We start from the raw sequence: 19,855 nt of genomic DNA, 5'->3' as shown, positions 1-19,855 counted from the left end.
ATTTATGAAACGTGAACAGAAGAAACGTTTGCATCGAATAGTGATGACGGCGACAGATATTATTCTAAACCTTGTACCATTGTCGATGACAGTAATTGTATCACAATTCTATCTTATTAGGTTTTAATACGACTCTCCGTAATCCAGAGATTTGGCATTTTAGTATAATTTTATTCAAATTATTTAAAACATAGTACCTAATGTTAGTACTAGTATTTAAGGACACTTCCAGGTAAAAAATTTTCAAGAAATCGAATATTTTGTTTCGCAGAATTTTATTCAACATTTTAAGAATGACCAGATAAAATTTTAAAACGAAATTCCCAACCGTATAGACTTTATAGGCAAGTAACCGACCCAAAATCGAAGCGCAACTTGCAGTCAGCTCGCCAAGAATTTTAATTACATAATATGTGCTTCTTGAAACGCGTTCTTTACGCGTTATCGCCTCTATAAAAAATGCAATTTTTGAACGATTCTGAAAATTCAAATGGGATTCTATTTCTAATTACAAGCGCCACCGCCTTAACGACTATTATGAAATTAAGGCCTAGCGGCAGTTACACGTATAGGGAACAGATAATTACCACTTTTGCATGTTACGTTACAATTACATACATGTAGCTACCTATGTAAAAACGTCCAATTATGCGCAATAATATCTGAATACCTTATCTGCACGTTATTTTGTGAACTGGTGCGAAAATAAACTCTGGTACAGTTTTATAAACAATTTTTTAAACTAGGTCTTAAAATTACGTGCTATCTAATGATGATTGTAACAGGTGAACGAACAAGTTATTGTAAATAAATTAATGATCTTTATACGGTACTCCATGTATATTGAAAATTTTGTAAATAAAGTATGTAAAAATAGCACTAATATTTCTTCAGTATAAACTAGTAACACATAATTGAAATATTAAACAGAAAACACAGTCACATTATATCAGGCGTACAAAATGTAATACTATCGTAAACATAGAAATAAACTTCAACGTTCATTCGTTCTGTTATAACTTGATGGAACAGTTTAATACAAAAATGAAACTATTCATATAGAAGAAGATGTTGTCATTATGGGATTCATTATTGATTGGCGTGGATCTTTTCGGAAATGACTGCTGATTACAGCTTGATAAAGGGATTATTAACTTCACAAGTTCGCCTTTGATTATTACCGTTTATTATATCCTTAACTGCTTCTTTTCTCACACACATTCAATCGTACAGTAGAACACACATGTACATTTGTCACGTCACATGATAGACACTATGTAAATACTGTTTTATAGGTCAGGTTGATTGGTTTATACGTTTCATAAAATATAGATACTTTTCTTTTCCTGAAGCAATGATAATCATTTTTAACATCGACAATAAAGAAAAAATTAATGGGTTATATTGTAGAGAGAGAGAGAGAGAGAGAGAGAGAGAGAGAGAGAGAGAGAGAGAGAGAAAGAGAGAGAGTGAGTGAGAGTTGTGGGAGGGGGAGGGAGAGGGAGACATAGAGTGGTGTGACGTCAGAGAATGTGAGATGACTTCCGGTAGAAGCGTGTCACGGTTCACGGTATGAAAGAGGCATGAAACCTTAGAAGATACATATAAACATTTATTTGATTTGTATTTATCAGGAACCAGTATATCCATGTATAGCAATTAGTTGGATACAAGTATTATTAATATACATACATACACACTTTGTAAATCATTATTGGGTAAAGACAGAAGGTTTGTTTGTTTAATAAATATTACCTTATTATAACATATTTCGACAGCAATACGACTTTGATACAAGAACAGTTGCATCGTTTGATATAAGCGCTGAAATTTTTCCATTTTCTGTTAATAATAATCCGGAATAATATTTAACACGAGGTGCAGTTATATATTTTTCTTAAACCTAACCGAAAATCTAAAATCAAAGTAAGACACTTCAGAAATATTTTTGAATGTATGTAACTCGGAAACTAAAACCGAGTGGCAATAACATGTATAACTATGACCTTGACAACTTCTTTTTAAGATCATCGAAATCGATGAGATGTGCCGCTTCGTAAATAATTAGGTACCGAAGGTTTTTTTTTTTAAAACAAAAGATCACACCCATGTGTCCGAAAAAAAGTGCAAATAAGTAAACTCTGTTTTACAAAAATTATGTACACTTAAATATGGTTTAACGCTTGTCTAACACAATTTTATACGAAGTTCAAAGAAAGTCCTGAAATTTCCTGACGATACATGATACGCCCTGTACATACATTGCTGTCACATTGTCTGTAAAATTAATAGCGTTAAATGAGTTATGAAAGATATCGTTCACTATAATATGAACGTATATAATCATTTAAATTGTCCAGTTTACAATTAATCGAATAATTACTGTTAACTTTTTATTTATCTCATAAATTCCATAACACTTTTCTAAATTCCATTACTAAAACAAGTTATTCTTGTAAATAAATAAAACGCTGGACTGATCATTTTTTAGATGACGTGAAGTAATATTCACATTTTCTATAAGAATATGCCGCGGGGGTTGCTTTCGACTGTTCACTCTCGGTATGCAAGCACACGACTAGGGGTGAGCAGCCGTGGCCGAGTGGTTAAGGCGTCTGACTCGAAATCAGATTCCCTCTGGGAGCGTAGGTTCGAATCCTACCGGCTGCGGATATATTTTTTTTCTTTCCCGTTCGAGTTGCAATGATGCCAGGGTCGGTTAGTTTTTCACGTTGTCATCTTCTGCGTCGTAAAATTTAGTTGTCACGAATTCATCGCGACGTAACAGGTCATCGAATTGTACTATTAACTTTTTCGTCGGTTAAAATTTACCTACGACGTAAAAGAAGCTCCTTCTGCAAATAAAAACGAAAACATGGAACACCGGAATTACCGCGAGTGGAAAGATTACGATGATGGAAATGGGAAAAGTTGAAATGTGCGTCACATTATCATACCAATTTCAATCGGAAATAATTGTCTGAATATTCATTTGCTTATTTTATGTTATTACTGTGTAATTCGCTCAATGTATTTTCCAGCAACCACCTAAACGATTTCTAATATATAATTTATGTTGCATGAATAAGTCATGTAAAATTTATGTAAAATTTAGTACGTAGTTCGTGTTTTCTTTTTATTGAAGAATTAGTATAAATTAAATGTAGCATAAGGAATTCGTAAGACAATGTAAATTATACTCGAAATTATTAACTTAAACAATTTTATAACATTATTACACAGAATATATGTTGTTATATACAATAATATACGCTTCGAAAGTTTTGATTAGTTGTATATAAGAAAATTACATTATACTGTAAAAAGAATAATGGTTTTAATTATAGTGCTCTTTATATTCATACAATAAGGAGTAGAAAATGAATAATTTTGTTAGTAATTTATCCTCAAAAGGAAAGAATCGGAGAGATAAATATTATTCAAACGACGAATCCGTTTGAATCTACCAAAAAATAAATATTAAATTTGAAACTATAATGGATTACTTACTAATACTAAATCTGATAATTTAGGTATTCGATGACTTTTATCCGTGGGTAATATTACTAGGTGAATGAAGGACAAACTCGTACTATTCGAAATGGCAACTGTTTATTACGAAAAATGTGAAACAATTGGACATTATGAGACGCCTTAAGTCGATGTTATAAAAGACAACAGAGTTGCCTAGAAAGCAGTATCCTACGATTACCCTGTTTATTTTTCTCGTTACTGTTATTAAGTGCTCCTCGACAAAGGCAGTGTCTGTTTGATTGATCAGTCTCTTGAAATGATGCTCGAATCACCGAAAAAACAAGGATAATCTGAGAACGCTACACACTCGTATTCGGAAAGATACGCGGAAAAATCGTAATTGTACAATATAAATAAATTACGGTTAATACTTCCTCATTCCTGTACATTCACGAGTCTAACAATTTTTTAAGTTACATAATAATATAATAGGATAAACGATCACCAAAGTAAAAACGGCACTCGATACAAGTGTCCCATTCAAGTTCGAAAAATCACTCACTCTCATAATCACAATGAATATTTCTTATCGGAATACTTGTTCGCTAACATTAAGTGTCGTGCCGATCTATAGACTGGTATCTATCTTGGATCGCACGATTCTTTCTTAAAGGCAATGATTATACATAAACCTCTTACGCAGCTAGAACGAAGACATTCTTTTTTACTCTCGCTTCTCTTTCGTGAACAAGGAAAACACTTTTTTCTTTCAACGAAATGCTACTGTTCCTTTCGACCTTCATTTCGAAACAGTGTTGAACGTTCTTCCACTTGTTACATGACTTCGTCGAAATTGTTATCATGGAGTTCTTCATCGGTATCGATGTTCTGAAACGGCGTTACAAGCAGTTGCTTCCCGAAACAGGCGTGTTTTTCGACAGTTTCAGAGCCCTCAATTGTTTGTGCAAACGTTGCTTGCAGAATTGGTAGAATTCGATTTCTCTCGTGAAATTACTGCGCACCATGTCTTTCACTTCCTCGCTGACCGGTGGCTTGAAGAAGTTACGGTTGATTCTTGTGAAGGCGTTCACTTCGTCTGGAATAAGTCAGGTTTTACTAAGTTTCGTTGTTTCTAGTAAGCGTGAATTCGTTGATAACACTGTCCAATAGATTTTAACCTTAGTTCTGTTTTGCAATATTCACTGGACGAGATTGTATTATTGGTGTCGATTGCGCGTAGCTACGACACTGACTCGCCGAGGCAGGCAAAACGCCGTGCACACGTTCCCCGCGAATATTTTCTCTACCTCTCCGAATACAATACCATTCCGATACTTTTTTTGCATGGTCTTTCTCCAGAAATGTCGACAGAATGCGAAACCATGTACCAAGTTCGAGCTGGATAAAGAACTTTTCGTAAAACTGTAAAAATAGTGCGTAGAAAATACACGCAGCGACACTTTTCGACACTTTGACATCCATTTACAACCATTCAGAATTACAAAATTTAATAACTGTATACACTGATATAGTCAGGTAACTCTCCTCTAGCTTCTAAGACTAAACAGAACTTTCTAGCGCTTTTAGTTTTCACGTAATACGCCATATTTGCTCGGAATTGGGCGTTTTTACAAAAATTCGTGTTTTTCAAAAACTGAGGGTCCTGGATGTATCCTGATTTGTGTTTATGGCGAGGAACTCTACAATAGTCGCCCAGTGGATATTGCAGAACAGAACGAAAGTTAACATTTGTTGGACAGTGTTATTAATTAATTAGAAATACTTGACGTATGTGCGTCGACGAAAAATGTTTTGCGTGCAAAGTATTTCTTTATTATAATTGTGAATTGATAAAATGAACAGTTAGTTCGATGAAAATTATGCAACAAAAGAACTACCGTAGTAGACGTCAGTGGCGCCTTGGAAAAATCGGGGAATGTAATTCTCCAACACCGTGAGAGTGGTATTCACATCCTCGAGTACACCGACCACCGCATAGTGTTTCTCTACCGCCAATTTCGCTCGTTCCAGGGCACCGGCAGTGTTGAACGGACTGCGGACCAAAAAACAATATAATAATTTCATACATTTGATTTGGCAGAACACTCTGTTATCACGCAGAGCATTATATACAAACGTATCAGGTTACAAGTAGTTATAATAATCATGGAAACGAGTAAATTTAAACAACACAAGTCTTAAAATCAGAATGAATTACATTATGTTAGTCGAAGAAAGATTTTCTATGTTACCAGAGAGAAAAAAGTTATTGTTAACACACCTGAACTACTGAAAGAAATTTTTTAAAATTAAAGGTAATATTTAGAAGACATTATTATTTGTAGCTTTTTGGCTGCATGATATCATTGATAAAAAAAAAAAGTCACGATAAAAATCTTAACAAGTACCATGCCCAGTGGGCCATCCATAGCTCACGACAAACTTCTCGTTATGGCCATTTGACGATTTTCATTATCCACACATATATTATACTGCGTGAATTATTGAAATCAATCCCACGAGTATCTTCAAGACCATTGACGATATTAAAAAATGTTTTAAATTGTACGCGGAGAGGATATATGAAAGTCAAATTAGTTTTTTAAAGTAGAATTGAAAAATATTTGTAATATTAATTATTGCTGGTTGTTCAATAAAAGTGCTCGCCTTGTTGTGCAATAAATGTTTTGCTAAACTATTTCACTTCCCTATTCAAAACAACGCAGATTTTGTAACTTTCCTTAACACTTTCTTGGGCAGGAAGGTCTGCTCTATCACGTCCTCTGGTTAGATTTTCTCCTAGACCTTTAATTTTTTAAATAAATTAAAGAATATCAGCAAAAAGTGGTGCATTTTCGGTGTGCTTTTCACTTTGAACATTATTTAAACATATTTAGAAATTTATAATCTATTAAAAATTTATATCATTTTATTCGCAAGAATCCAGAGAATTAATTCGTGCGAAAAGAAACTGAATAACTATTACTGTAAAAGCACAACACAGCTCCAGAGTTGAAAATTAGCAATTTTTTTCAAATGTGATTGTTTCAAAACCTGGACGTGCTGGAAACAAATGGTTTGCAGATTCGTATTTAGCTCATAAAGATCTATCAAAAACGCTTATTGACAATTGCAAGAACGAAAAGAAGTTAAAATTTGTTGAATAGTGTTATTTTGGCAACGACCATGCGAGTGTTACGCGCACTTTACTTCTTTCTACAGTTTTTTCAAACATCGTTCTACAGACCTTGTATACCATGATTACATTGTTTTCTTTCTATTAAGACTTATCAGTTACTCGTTTAATCGTGTACAGGACAATTCACTTTAAAGATACCTACGTTAAGAGCGTCTGCCTGCGGTGATCACCGATCCCCTCGTGAATTTCGCCCTCCAGATATCTGCATTCACGGTCCGCCTTAAGTACACAGGACTCGAAGTCCTTTTTGAGCCAGTTGGGATCCGGCAGAGGTAGGTCTGGAAATATTTGCTTTCTCTCGACGTAATACCATGGCGCTCGCACGTAATAGTACCAGGATATCACCCTCTCAACGGGATCCCGAACTATATTGATGTAAATTGGCTGCGGCAAGTTGAATCTGAGAAAAACGTTCGGAATCAGATATACGCCGAGAGGCTTCAGATAGAAATACTTCCGGGTAATTTCATTAGTTGATTTCAAATTTCTTAGAAGCAGGACCAAAACAATGCAGTAATTCCTCGTAAATTTTAAGGGGGTGTTCTAGTGCAAATCTTTTGGAAAACCGATTTTTTGTGCATTTTCGAAAGTATATCTCTATAATAAGATTCTGCTGAATTCGTGAAATCAACGAAGTTATAGATGTTTTAAAGAAGACTGCATACAGCCCGCTGCGTACATACACTCCCATTCATGAGTATTATGACACTTATCGAGTATGCAGTAAATAGTACCAAGCATTATGAAATTGCTGAAAGTCTGAATAAAATAAATCTTATATTGTTTAGGGGATTTTAGATAAAAAATTTATCTTTTTTCCTGATTTTGTTAACCCGCGAAACACGAAACAAATCGAGAAAATGGATATTAAAAAACAGAGTCTTTTATGAAATGAAGGTGGGACAGTAACCTCAACCTTTTGTACGGTAGTGTGCATCTCTATTTATGTAAATTTCGTATGCAGGAAAATTTAATAACCATTGACGCTTTGAGGATTAAAATGTGTAAAAAGATCACAACAAGAACAATTAAAATAAGTTAAATGATTTTTTGTGTACAGTAAATAAAATTCTATAACAGAGACATAACCCTCAGAAACCACACCCACCTGATCATACGTAAATACCACACTAGTGCGAATTGGGATTTGGAATTTTTGATGATTAAGAACTCGAAGAGAGTAAAAGCAACTTGAACTCATAACATATTTTTTAAAGTAAAAATTCTTCAGAAATTCAATGGTAATAATTGAAAGTGAGAAATAATTTTGTATCCTAATGGAGGGAAACCGTTGTACTAACCAGATAGAATATTACAAACGAAACAATATTTCGCTGGTACAAATTCACAATAGTGTGGCGTCTGAGTGATAAAGAAGAGATTTTTTAACAAAAGATTTAATATTGAGTATACTTCTCAGAAGCACAAACGACAATTTTATTCACATTATTTTGGTCTTCTTGATGTTGCAATATTTATGCACAGAAAAATATATTATGATAACATTATAATTCCTTTGGACAATCTAATTTCTACACCACAACCTGTATGGTACGTTAATAGTTACTGGACCACCCAGTGGACAAGAAATATGAGTGAAATTCTAATTCAATAAACTGCATATGATTTCAGGAAACTTACTCTGTGAAGTTGGTGAAGCACACATGCTTTATGTATACAGATGGCTCTAAGTAACTGTTGACCATTCTGGCAAGTTGTAGCTACAATAACAGGAACAATTAAATAATATTTTACCATTACATAACAGTTTTACTTATTTTATTTTACTTGTCATTGGAAAACTAAAATAATTGCAACAATTATACATATATGCACCCATAAACATGCATTATTGATTGAAACACGTAGGAATTTTCTCCTTAAATACCATTTAACTAACTGTGAATAATTTTCTGTATGTAAGTTTAACATCGCAAAGACATCAAGGTCATTAGCGACCCGATCCTATTGTTTTGTAAATGAACAATAGAAACTGAAAGTTATAGAAATCATTGACAAAAGTATTAATACATTTTAAAATGACATAAAGTTACGCGTGATCAGCGTATACTTTATCATTATGCTGTCATCATATCTTTCAAATTCTTTAATTTCCAATTGTGCAGCATTAGGCGTTCAGTTAAAATTTTATTCTCCAGTATTCTCACAACTGAAACATATGCACTTCTCTCGGTCCTCCATTTCATTGATAATTTCCCTCAGTCCGAATTCATCATTTTCTGAGACTTTTTTTCTACTATTCTAAAGACCCAAAATCTGAATCAAACTACGGAAATTCGCATAGTAACTCAAGAATTATACGATAAATTGGTCAAATCTGGTAAGATGATAATTATAGCGCGGTTTCCTACCATAAGGATATACCAGGTGTCCCAAAATAGCTTGGACTCCCGCAAATAAGGTGTTTCTAGGATGATTTGAAACAACTTTTTATTGAATTTTTGAAGATAATATCAATTTAAGAATATTGAAATTTTCAACTTATAAAGACCTTGCTGAATCATCCGTCTTGATTCTACAGTTTTCAATCGCTTACTAATAATGTTTATTTAAATTCTGTAAACAGTCGCTAATAACCTTCGTTGCTGAAGTGACACTAAACTTGCAAAAAAAAATGCCAAGTACATTTTTAGTAACAACAGCTTTCGTAAAATGAAATTTAAAACAGTATAACACGTGTTAATTCAAATCGAAAGAATATTTATCGTATAATATGACTTTAATGAAGTTGAAAAAGTAAGTCGAAATTTTTCGGTCAGTAACGTATTTGCAGTCTGAGTAGTAGGTACATATATTATGTAATCATGTTGTAATTTTCGTTGGTGTGTGGTAGACACTTGTTATATCTATGGTCTTTAATACTGTTATCCATATTTCATATTTTATCAATGAAAATCTAATGAATTTTATGCATTTTTTAAATATATTAATACCTGTTCGATAGGTGCAAGACGTATTGTCTCGACTCTTTGGACACGGTCTCTATTAAACGAAAAGTCGTTTCGCATCGAAAGCCTCCTTAGCAGCTCCATAAAAGTTTGGGAGCCCACTTTTGGTACACGGTTGAAGAACAAAACACCTTTGCCCGCTCTTTTCGTGTTATTTAGTGTGTCGATGTCCAGTACTTCCGGTTCCTTGTACTAAAATCAAGTAAGAGGTAGGTTAACATTCTGCAAATTTTATTATTATTGTTTTACTTTTCTCCTTCAGTTTGGAGATACTTATGCCCATTCAAATTATTACCGATCTTATTACAGGCATTTGATATTATATTGAACATTATATAAATTTTATTAGTCAAAGTGAGATTCAATAGACTCTATATATGTACTTTTTTCATTGAAATAGAAGTGTTAGATTCGTGTTATATTCATTACATAACTATTTCACTAAATTTGAAGATAACTCTACAATGACACTTTTAGCAATCATCTTTCTGCCAAATGTTATCATCGGTAGACAGTATTTTTTAGCGGACACCTACATGCATCGTTATAAAGTTTTTTTAATAAATTTGGCTTCATGTTAATTAAGTTTGGTACTTTACATAATTGATTTCATTGTCATGTTATATAGTATTGTGAAACAAGTAGAGTACACTGCGTAATTTTGCAATAAAGAAAGGAGCTATGTTAATAATTTTCATTCATAAAAATAACGTCAGATATTTTGATCAGACCTGTGAGTGAAATCGCCCATTTCTTTTACAACGACCCAATTATATATTTTTTCTATTACACTGTTCAAGAAATTTTACCTTTTTCTCGTTTTTGTAAGCTGCAATAGGTACTCTCGATAGATCTTTATGTGCTAAATACGAATCTGCAAACCGTTTCTTTCCAGCACGTCCAGTTTTTGAAAAAATCAATATTTACAAAAATTGAAAATTTGCAACTTTTTTTTTCTATTGACACGAAATAATTATCTGGACCCTTCCGAACAAAACAATATAAATTGTTATTATATTATAGATATCTAAATATGTTTAAAAAAGGTTCAAAGTGAAAAGCACACCGAAAATGCACCACTTTTTGCTGATATTCTTTAATTTATTTAAAAAATTAAAGGTCTAGGAGAAAATCTAACCAGAGGGCGCGATAGAGCAGGCTTTTCTGCTAAGGAAAGTGTTAAGGCCAATTACAAAGTCTGTTCTGTTTTCAATAGGGAAGCGAAATAGTTCAGCAAAAGACGCGGCAGAGACAGTGGTACTCAATGACGGCAGTCGCTTATCCTGCCACTCACAAATTGTGAATCACAATCAGCGTAAAAGTGGGATTTCCTATAACTGTCGGTTTGAAAGCTTCCTCCCTAGACTCCTTTATTGCAATCGTGTCCCCGCGATATTTTACCGAAACTTTGATTCTAATAAACAAATGTTTGGAACACTAATACACACATTGAATTTAAATTTCTAATTAAAGTATATTTTTTTTAAGTTTACCACAGAGTGGGATAGACACAACAGCTTCTGCAAACATATCACAAATACTTTTTGCGGTGTTTGTAACATTTATGCATGTTATTTTTTAATTTTTTTTCACAGGCTCAATATCAATTGCATTTAAACAATAAAACACGCTTAACCACCTCAATTTTATTTCTAAACAACAATTCATTGTGTTGAATTGACATTGACATATAATATATTAACACAATTGTTTATTGTTTTCAAAAATCCGTGGCGATCACATCATCTGGAGAAAATCCATCAAAACTATTGCACTACCTACTATAACAATAAATATATGCTTATCGATTTTAAACAATAATCATTTCGAAATATTGATAAAGAAGATCTTCAAAACAACTAAACTACCTCATTCAACGAGTCGATTCAGTAACTTTAAACAACGGGAAATCATAACCATTTAGGAGGGACCGTTACAGAGACAGTTGCCAGCCAATACAGCTGAGCTTAGCACGTTCTTTACAAGAACATATGTTCCTCTTAAGAGAAAAATCTCCTCCTTTGACATCTTTTTGTATCACCGAAAGTAACGGAGGTATTTAAGATACTCTCGTTAAGTAAATATCTTATGTTACAATAAAGACAGAAAAAGGTCTCTGACATCCAGGTGTTAAAATGAAACGACATTGAGTAAATTTTTGTTTCTTATTATCGTATTCGCCTGTTCAAGTTATTTCACGCGGCTTAGAGAGTGTCCAACGGAATTTAAACCGATCTTCTTCCTGTCCACGTTTTCAGGGCTCGGGTATTACATCACAAGTACGTTACATTATTGCATTATTACAACACGTGTTTATACGCTTCCTCCTCGATTACGGATTCCCCTGCCCTCTTCCTATTCGTCTTTCTTCCTTGCGTTCTTCGTGAATTTGCAGTCCATCTTTCTGCTTACTGCCCACGGTATTAAAGGATTGCGACGTAATTTGCTTCGTGGTCGTCTGTGTAATACTGAACATTACGAGGGAAAATCTACCGTGCACCCTTGCTCGGTCCCCGACACCCGTAAAAGTAACGATAGGATCAAATAAATTGCAAATGACATCGACATCTCGTGGCAATACGTTGGAATCCTATCCTAAGTATAGTTGATAAAAAAGAATCAAGAAATTCCACAGTGAAAATGTCCTTTTATAGGAAATAGAAAAGTACGAAATTTAATTGTCTTCCCAACGGTTCCAGATTTATACAGGGTAATGTGGAAATAAAGAAGTGCACTGCCACATAAACGATAAAAAGGTGTACATTTAAATTTACACTCCTGAATATTATAACCAATATCTTATACAACACACTGCACTCTGCTCTCTGTTTTTGCCGTTTTCTTCCTTTGCTAGTGCTTTTCCCGTACAATTACGGCCACCTTTCAATGCAATTAATATTGTAAATGATTTAATAAACAATTTAATACTATAAAAAATTTCTATAAGATATTCAACAAGAACCTATTGCGACTTTGAAACTTCCTTATATACAGAACAGAGTAAAAAAGTAATCGTTACGACATATATGTATCTCTTCATTGAATTCTCGTGATTTCCATATCAAGCGTTCATTCGTGCAATAAATACTTTATTAATGAAATTAGATACTCCTGCGAGGTAAACCAGTCATATTTAATTCTAAAGCGTCAAGTTTACTTTGTCAACCGTAATAGATAGCCGAGGAGACTGGAGAATGGCGGCCAGTATTAATATTTCAAATCGATATGCCTAATGGTCGATTCATATTATCTGCAAAGCATGGACTGTATCCGGTCAGCATCGATCAGGTAAATATTCTAGAGTGTATCGTGCGGGCCAGTATAGTATGTCACGGGCGTGTACGTTAAGATTAATTTTACCTGTAAGTATAGTTTTGCATCGTTTTGCAAGTCCAATTTGCTGTACAAAAAAACTAGAAAGTCTCTACTTTTCGTATATTTAATTCTTGTTGCGTAGAATGACATGGAACCTATTCAAATTTGTAATAATAATTAATTACTTGATTCGAAGTGTGATTTACAAAAATACAAAAAAGTTATTGATAATCTATGTTTATTAAAACTAAAATATATACTTTGAGATGGTATATCCATTATAAATTTGAAATTTAAGTGCACATTAATAAGCTTACAGAATATTTCTATGGATGCCTGAAACGTGATCGATTAACTACCGCTTTATTGTCTGCCTTTAAAGTATGGTTTGCCTAGTCTGTATACATTCCAAAAAGGATTTAACGTTTTAATATGTAAGATTCTTAATACATGGTCATTATAGATTACATTAAAACAATTACTTTAAGTTTATTTGAAAATTAGTTTTGTCTAAATTTCTATGTCTATGGTATAATGCAATTTAATTTCATTTGAACATAATTGATGAATTAATTAATTACATGTGACCTATGTGCTCGTTCAGAGTGCAATGGATTGCCAACACTAGTTTCGAATAATGAAACGTTTCGAATTTAATTTGATGTACATTTGTTTTACACATTTCAAATGTCGTTCAGTAATAGTTTTATTACACGACAGTGGATATAATAAATAGTGGTAGGTTTATCCCAGTAGTTTAGTAAGGTAAAATTTGAGATTATAACGCAACATACACAAATTTTGTGGAATAATTGTAAAATACATACGTTCAATGCGAACAAGCGGTGTCCGTTTGAATAATGGACGGTACCACTTGGACTCGACTCCGTTTGGGCTGCTTCTGAAACAGGAAATGAAATCATAATTAATTCATATTACCGAAATTGGAAACGAACACAAAGAATCAACAATTTGCCACCATTTTGACATTTATAGGGCTTTCACGATAAGTTTCTCCGCTATCTCGAAGAAGAATTACCAGAGCTGTGTCCAATGTTTGTATAATTATCATGAACAATATCTCACTGCAGAAGCAAACTACTTTCAATAATTGCTGATAAAAAGCGTGAATATTATACGAAAAATTTTTGTTTTAGCTTGAATTCGAAAAATTCTGGGAAAAACCGTGAAGGGGACGTTCCCGTAACCCCGGAGGACTATTCTAACGCGACAGATAAGGAACAAAAGAGAAACTTGGAAAGTAAGTTTAAAAAGACAAATGCACCCAGGAAGTTAAAGAAAACCAGAGCATTGGTATCGAAAAACATAGAAGAAAGAGATTATCCGTGTAGTTTGCTTAGAGAATAATGATGAAGTCTGAGAGAGTGAAACTGTTAAGAATGGGCTCACGAGGCTTCTGCCGATATTCCTGAGTGTTTTCATGACTGTATTAAATATATAATATCAATATATCACAAATTTTGTGATCGTGGTAAATTATTTGGAAGCTGACCTACGTTAGGTTACTTGTTTTTGCTACGTCCGTTACTAGGTGCCATTCAATGTTCTTTTACAATCATATACCAGCGTTTAATGTTAAATTAATTTGAATATTATGAAAATGTTGGTGATTTTGTTCCTTCACTTTGATTCCCATTGTTGTTAACTTGTTATTAATGGAGAATAACAATAAAATAAAATGAAATATTTTTTATTTATCTAAGGAAAACCTTAAGTGCCCGCCATTGGGAGAACTCCCACTACATATGTATATGTATGTATCTGGTTCTCGTCGAACCGAGTATTTAATTTGGAATAAAGTAGATGATCACTCATTGGTATATAAAATACATTTAAGTTATACTTAACTTATGCCGGGCGACACATCGTCAATCACTTATTTTTCCCATTTTTTCACAAAAAATTGCAATTATGAAGAGGCAAGCGCTCTAGCTCAAGTAAGACGAAGATGACCATTATATACAGTTGCATACATCTAATAAAAAAAAATGTCCGAGAAACATTAATGATGAAACCTGCTCTCATTTCCTCGTCTGTCCAGTGGAATTACGGAATCATCGACCAACGGCGTAGAAAGTGTTAGCAAATGCAGCTGCAACGTAGCCCCAAATTAATCGACGTTCACCAGGAAGAATTCGATTCATCTCGGTATGTACACTGATGCCTTTCCCCTATTAAAGGAAATTCACATCTCCCGGGGATTGTACAGTTCACATTACTCGGCCACTAAAAAATCACCATCTCTAGATTTTAATACGTGGGAAAGGTGTTTGGAAAGTCGTATCGTCTAAGGAGTTCACTCGTTTATGAACATTATATAAAATCACACGTGTTTGAAGATGTACGAGTGACAGGTGTATTAGATAATTACGAAAGTCTCGAGGCAACTATCTTTAAATAAAAAATAAACGAATTGTTGCCCGAAATCATTAATTCGATTAATCGTATGAGGCGTTGCGGGTAGTAAGGGTGAATTCGGCGAAAGCATGTTTTAAAAGATACGCGTTTTAGACGTTTTTCGTCGGGGCGAACTCAATAAGAAATTGTTGTACATTCGCCAGCAAACTCGGCTTCCGCTAGGGGAAAAAGTGGCGTTGGAGAAGGGCCTTTTAAAATTTGGTATCGAGAATTATTGAAATTTATGCCAAATTAACATTCGATTTAATATTTATTTCAGTACTTGAAATAAATTTACCAAGTGGTAAGAGGTTTTTCTCTTACGCCCCTTTTTCCTCTAGTGAAAGCCAACTTTGCTCGAGGGTGTACCTGATTGACTATTTGTTCGCTTCTTTTATGCAATTATAAAATAATTTTAAATTATTAAAAATACTGTTCAACAAATTTTAACCTTTTTCCTACTTCATAACCTTCAATAAGTACTTCTGACAGATCTTTATGAGCTAAATACGAATCCGTGATCGAGAGTCTACTGAACCTTCAGCAACATTAAAATATCTAAAGCAAATTCAATGTTGTTAAAATCAAAGGAACTATAATATTTAAAAAATAACCGAGTCCTTTAAATATACTTCTCCCAACTTTGGAGCAATCTATCAATAGGAAGATGCGATAAGTGGCAAATGTTTCTTTTCAGTTAAAGAAGTCTGATGTCTGCTAAATATAATTAAAAATCAATTTCCATTAGGAACGGGTGGAAAGTAAACTAAAAGTTTAAAGACGTGCACAAATTCTACCCTATTTCAGTGATATCTACATCTACAATTTAAAGAACTTATTTCATAGCTTTTATTACTCACCCTCTAAAGTACCAGCCTGGTTAGTACAATTACCGAATTCCATCGAATAACACAAATATATCGCTTTAAAATTGACTCTAAAAAAACACAACTAACTTCCAAATCAAATCACAACGTGACCAAAGGTTAAAAGTAATTAATTACGCATAAAGAAAAGCCGAAGTTTCAATTTTTATTTTTCGAATTTTTGCCATTTTTTCGTGATATGGTCCACTGCACAATGGTCGCGAACGTGGCACGTATGCCAACTCGAGGAATCAAATACTATAAACTAGCCATTCGTCAACTGAGAGGAACGGTTCGCAAACAACAGAAATGCCAAAGTGGAAGTCCCCGACTTCCGTATTGTTCTCGTTCAATGCTAATCAGGCGTGGCATGGGCAAACAGCGAACATGCAAAGTACAACAGGGATTTCCATATAACGTCGACGGAAGTCCCTTTACGCGGTTGCGAATTCAAAGTAGCTGAAATTGAAAAACAGGTAACGCTCATTGTTTCGGCCGCGGGAGACAGTAGGAACGGTAACCGTTCGAGCGAGCAACGAGGAGAAAATCGCCAGGGCGTTAACAATACCCGGTCATGCAGCTGGCAATCACGTTTTAAGACACGTTTCCTCATTTTTCCATAGATCGGGAATTAATGCCAACAAATTTGACAATTATCATGAACTATTATTATTACTATTCTTTAATTGTTAGTTATTAAATTTTCAGCATCACTGCCAACAGTTACTTACAATTTATATTATTTTTTTTATCAAATTTATATTGTACTTCAATACCAAAATATCCGTTTTCCTTATTCTGCACTTTGTAGAAGATCTTTTTAAAATAACATTTTTGTTGCTGCCTACGCTTGCGCTTCAGTGACTCCCGGAATGTTAACAAATGTTAGAACAACTTTGATGGTTCGAGTAAATAAATGTTCACAAGCCCGTGGTGGACATTTTGAACATTTAATTTAAAGAACATTTTATTTCTTCACGAGTAAGCAAAGGACTCAAGCTCGTATAATTCAATAACGAAATTTCCGAGCGCTTCAAGTAAGTACCTACAAGTCGAAACTTCAAACTGTTATATCTCATCATGCAAATATCTGACAAAAAAATGTTTCAGACAAAATTTTCTTGTTTTTTCCTGTAGAATCTAAATATGTAACGTTTTATAGGGGGTTTCATTTAAAATTATAAAGGTGACCCCGCCCCCCTTAAAGGGGAAGGGGGGGGGGGGCACTTCACATTTATGTAGTTAGAAAGGCCCTTCAGATTCATTCAAGTTAAGACCAAGAACTTTATAATCGATGGCATAGTTTTCGAGATATTAAGCTGTTAAGAATTATATGGGCCACCCTGTATATACATATATGTATATATCATAAACAGACATTAAAAATGTGTAAATTATTGTAGCAAACAATAGGTACCTCCGCCCCCCCCCCTTAAAGGAGAAGGGGGGGGGCAGTTCACATTTATGTAGTTAGAAAGGCCCTTCAGATTCATTCAAGTTAAGACCAAGAACTTTATAATCGATGGCATAGTTTTCGAGATATTAAGCTGTTAAGAATTATATGGGGCACCCTGTATATACATATATGTATATATCATAAACAGACATTAAAAATGTGTAAATTATTGTAGCAAACAATAGGTACCTCCGCCCCCCCCCCTTAAAGGAGAAGGGGGGGGGCAGTTCACATTTATGTAGTTAGAAAGGCCCTTCAGATTCATTCAAGTTAAGACCAAGAACTTTATAATCGATGGCATAGTTTTCGAGATATTAAGCTGTTAAGAGTTATGTGCGCCAGCCTGTATAATAGCAGATCATACGGTACCCGTTTACAGGATGTGTTCAGAACCGAAAAGTACCAGACACCAGTGAGTTCGTACTTCAGGTGAGATGTCTCAGAAACAAACACGGGAGACATAATCGGAATGCTTTGTTGTTGACCCCGCTCTCTTGTCAGAGTGACCACAAAACGATGTCAAGCGGTCAAAAGGTAAACGTGGATGGAATAAAAAGTCCTCCGGATAGTTCGTTCGATCAGCGGGCTTAGTCTCGAGCATATAAGACCGGATTGACAGCCTTTTACTCCTATTTTGGCTCGAGCCGCACGAAGAAGACTCGATGACCCAGAACTTGGGAAAGCGAGTCGTTCGAAAGAACGCGGCTGTTGTATCATGCGGGGCCCGCTACTCTCGTGGATGATCTTGCGTTCTTTCGCTCTAATTGCTCGTGACGCCTTTGAGGCCTGCAGAAACTTTCATCTCAGCCGAAGGTTGATGCCTCGAACGGTTAGGTGCCGGCAAACGGTCACGATTTTCTGTTTTCCATCGGAGCAAAACGATCAAGCGACGCAGGCGAAATCATTGACAGAATCAAATTGGTATACGCGCTCGTGATCGACAAGGGTCGAAGGAAGGTAATAGTAACTGAATCTGCGTATCGGTCGGCGTGATGATCATGAAACCTGTATGATTGCGCTTTATCCTACGCGAACGGATAGCGATCTAGGGGGAACTGGGGTGAAATCGAGACCCTAGCAATCAAATTTTATAAAATCTCATAATCATTGGTATTACTACGTTAAAAAAGAAACTGAAACTGTGGTCTGTTTAAAGAACTATTGCCAAATTTAATATTAACTATTTGCCAAACAATAGCTTACAACTAACTTTTCAGGGAAAAGAAGAATGCAAAAAAAGGTAGCAAATTCAGCCTTCACAAACCACAAGCCGCTTCAGCACACGTAAACACCACAGTAGTGCGAATAGGGATTTTTAATATCATGTAAAAAATTCGAATATTTTTGTCCCGTTAATCGTTCATTAATAAAATATGATCGAATTAATCGATTGCCAAATATGCCACACCACACATTAACGCCCCATTGACGTTGATGATCAACTTCTCTCATCCAGTGAGGATTTTCTGATGCCTAGTAGTCTATGTTTCTCAAATTAATTTTCCCGCGATTAGTAAATGTCGCTTTGTCGGTAAATAACACTTTTTGTAAAATAAGATCATGATTATGAATTTGATGCAAGAAGTATTGGTAAAATCGAACGCGGTTTACATAATCCGACATTTTTCATTATGAAGAATTCAAAGCATACTCATTTTGCTAATACCAGAACCTCATAAAATCTGTCGTATACTGATATGAGGATTTTCTGTTACCACTGCTAGGACTGCAATAGTATTTTCTTCAGAAGTAGCAGTTTTGGTTACGTTACGTTTGGTAACATAAAACTTCCGCTTTCCCAAGCGATGTATACACTAATGAGCAAAGTCGACTTCCACTAGGGGAAAATATGGCGTAGGGGAAGGGCCTCCTACCATTTGGTAAATTCATTTCAAGTACCGAAATAAATGTCAATTCGAATGTTAACGCGACACCAATTTCAATAATTGCCGTTGTGAAGTCGTAGGAGGCCCTTCCCCTTTGCCATTTTTACCCTTAGTGAAAGCCCAGTTTGCACGTAGGTGTACAAAGTCTTTCGAATATCAATCGACATGGTTGATTTCGTTCAGGATAAATTTCAGCATACATAGCTATAGCTTTTGTTGCATTTCTATGGCATTCACAATAAACTAAAAGCATATCCACTTTTTCACAATTA

General features: G+C 34.6%; 1 protein-coding gene and 1 non-coding gene across 2 annotated transcripts in view; one reads left to right on the top strand and one right to left on the bottom strand.

Moving 5' to 3' along the window:
• The first annotated feature begins 2,588 nt into the window (after positions 1-2,588).
• Trnas-cga lies at positions 2,589-2,670 on the top strand. Its single transcript has one exon. It is a non-coding gene; the product is annotated as a tRNA-Ser (tRNA).
• A 1,703-nt stretch (positions 2,671-4,373) lies between these two features.
• Positions 4,374-19,855, bottom strand: part of LOC107191258 (heparan sulfate 2-O-sulfotransferase pipe) — a 49,431-nt gene continuing 33,949 nt past the window's right edge. The window contains exons 3-8 of the mRNA XM_015580247.1: positions 13,785-13,858; positions 9,628-9,834; positions 8,315-8,394; positions 6,816-7,073; positions 5,373-5,527; positions 4,374-4,570 (exon numbers count right to left, since the gene is read on the bottom strand). Coding sequence (XP_015435733.1) covers positions 4,374-4,570; positions 5,373-5,527; positions 6,816-7,073; positions 8,315-8,394; positions 9,628-9,834; positions 13,785-13,858 — 971 coding nt within the window. The remainder of the gene's footprint in view (positions 4,571-5,372; positions 5,528-6,815; positions 7,074-8,314; positions 8,395-9,627; positions 9,835-13,784; positions 13,859-19,855) is intronic.

Source organism: Dufourea novaeangliae, unplaced genomic scaffold (genome assembly GCF_001272555.1).
Source record: "Dufourea novaeangliae isolate 0120121106 unplaced genomic scaffold, ASM127255v1 scaffold262, whole genome shotgun sequence".
In the NCBI taxonomy this organism is placed as follows: Eukaryota; Metazoa; Arthropoda; class Insecta; order Hymenoptera; family Halictidae; genus Dufourea; species Dufourea novaeangliae.
Note: the sequence above shows the minus strand (reverse complement) of the source record. Positions and strands in the feature narration are given on the sequence as shown.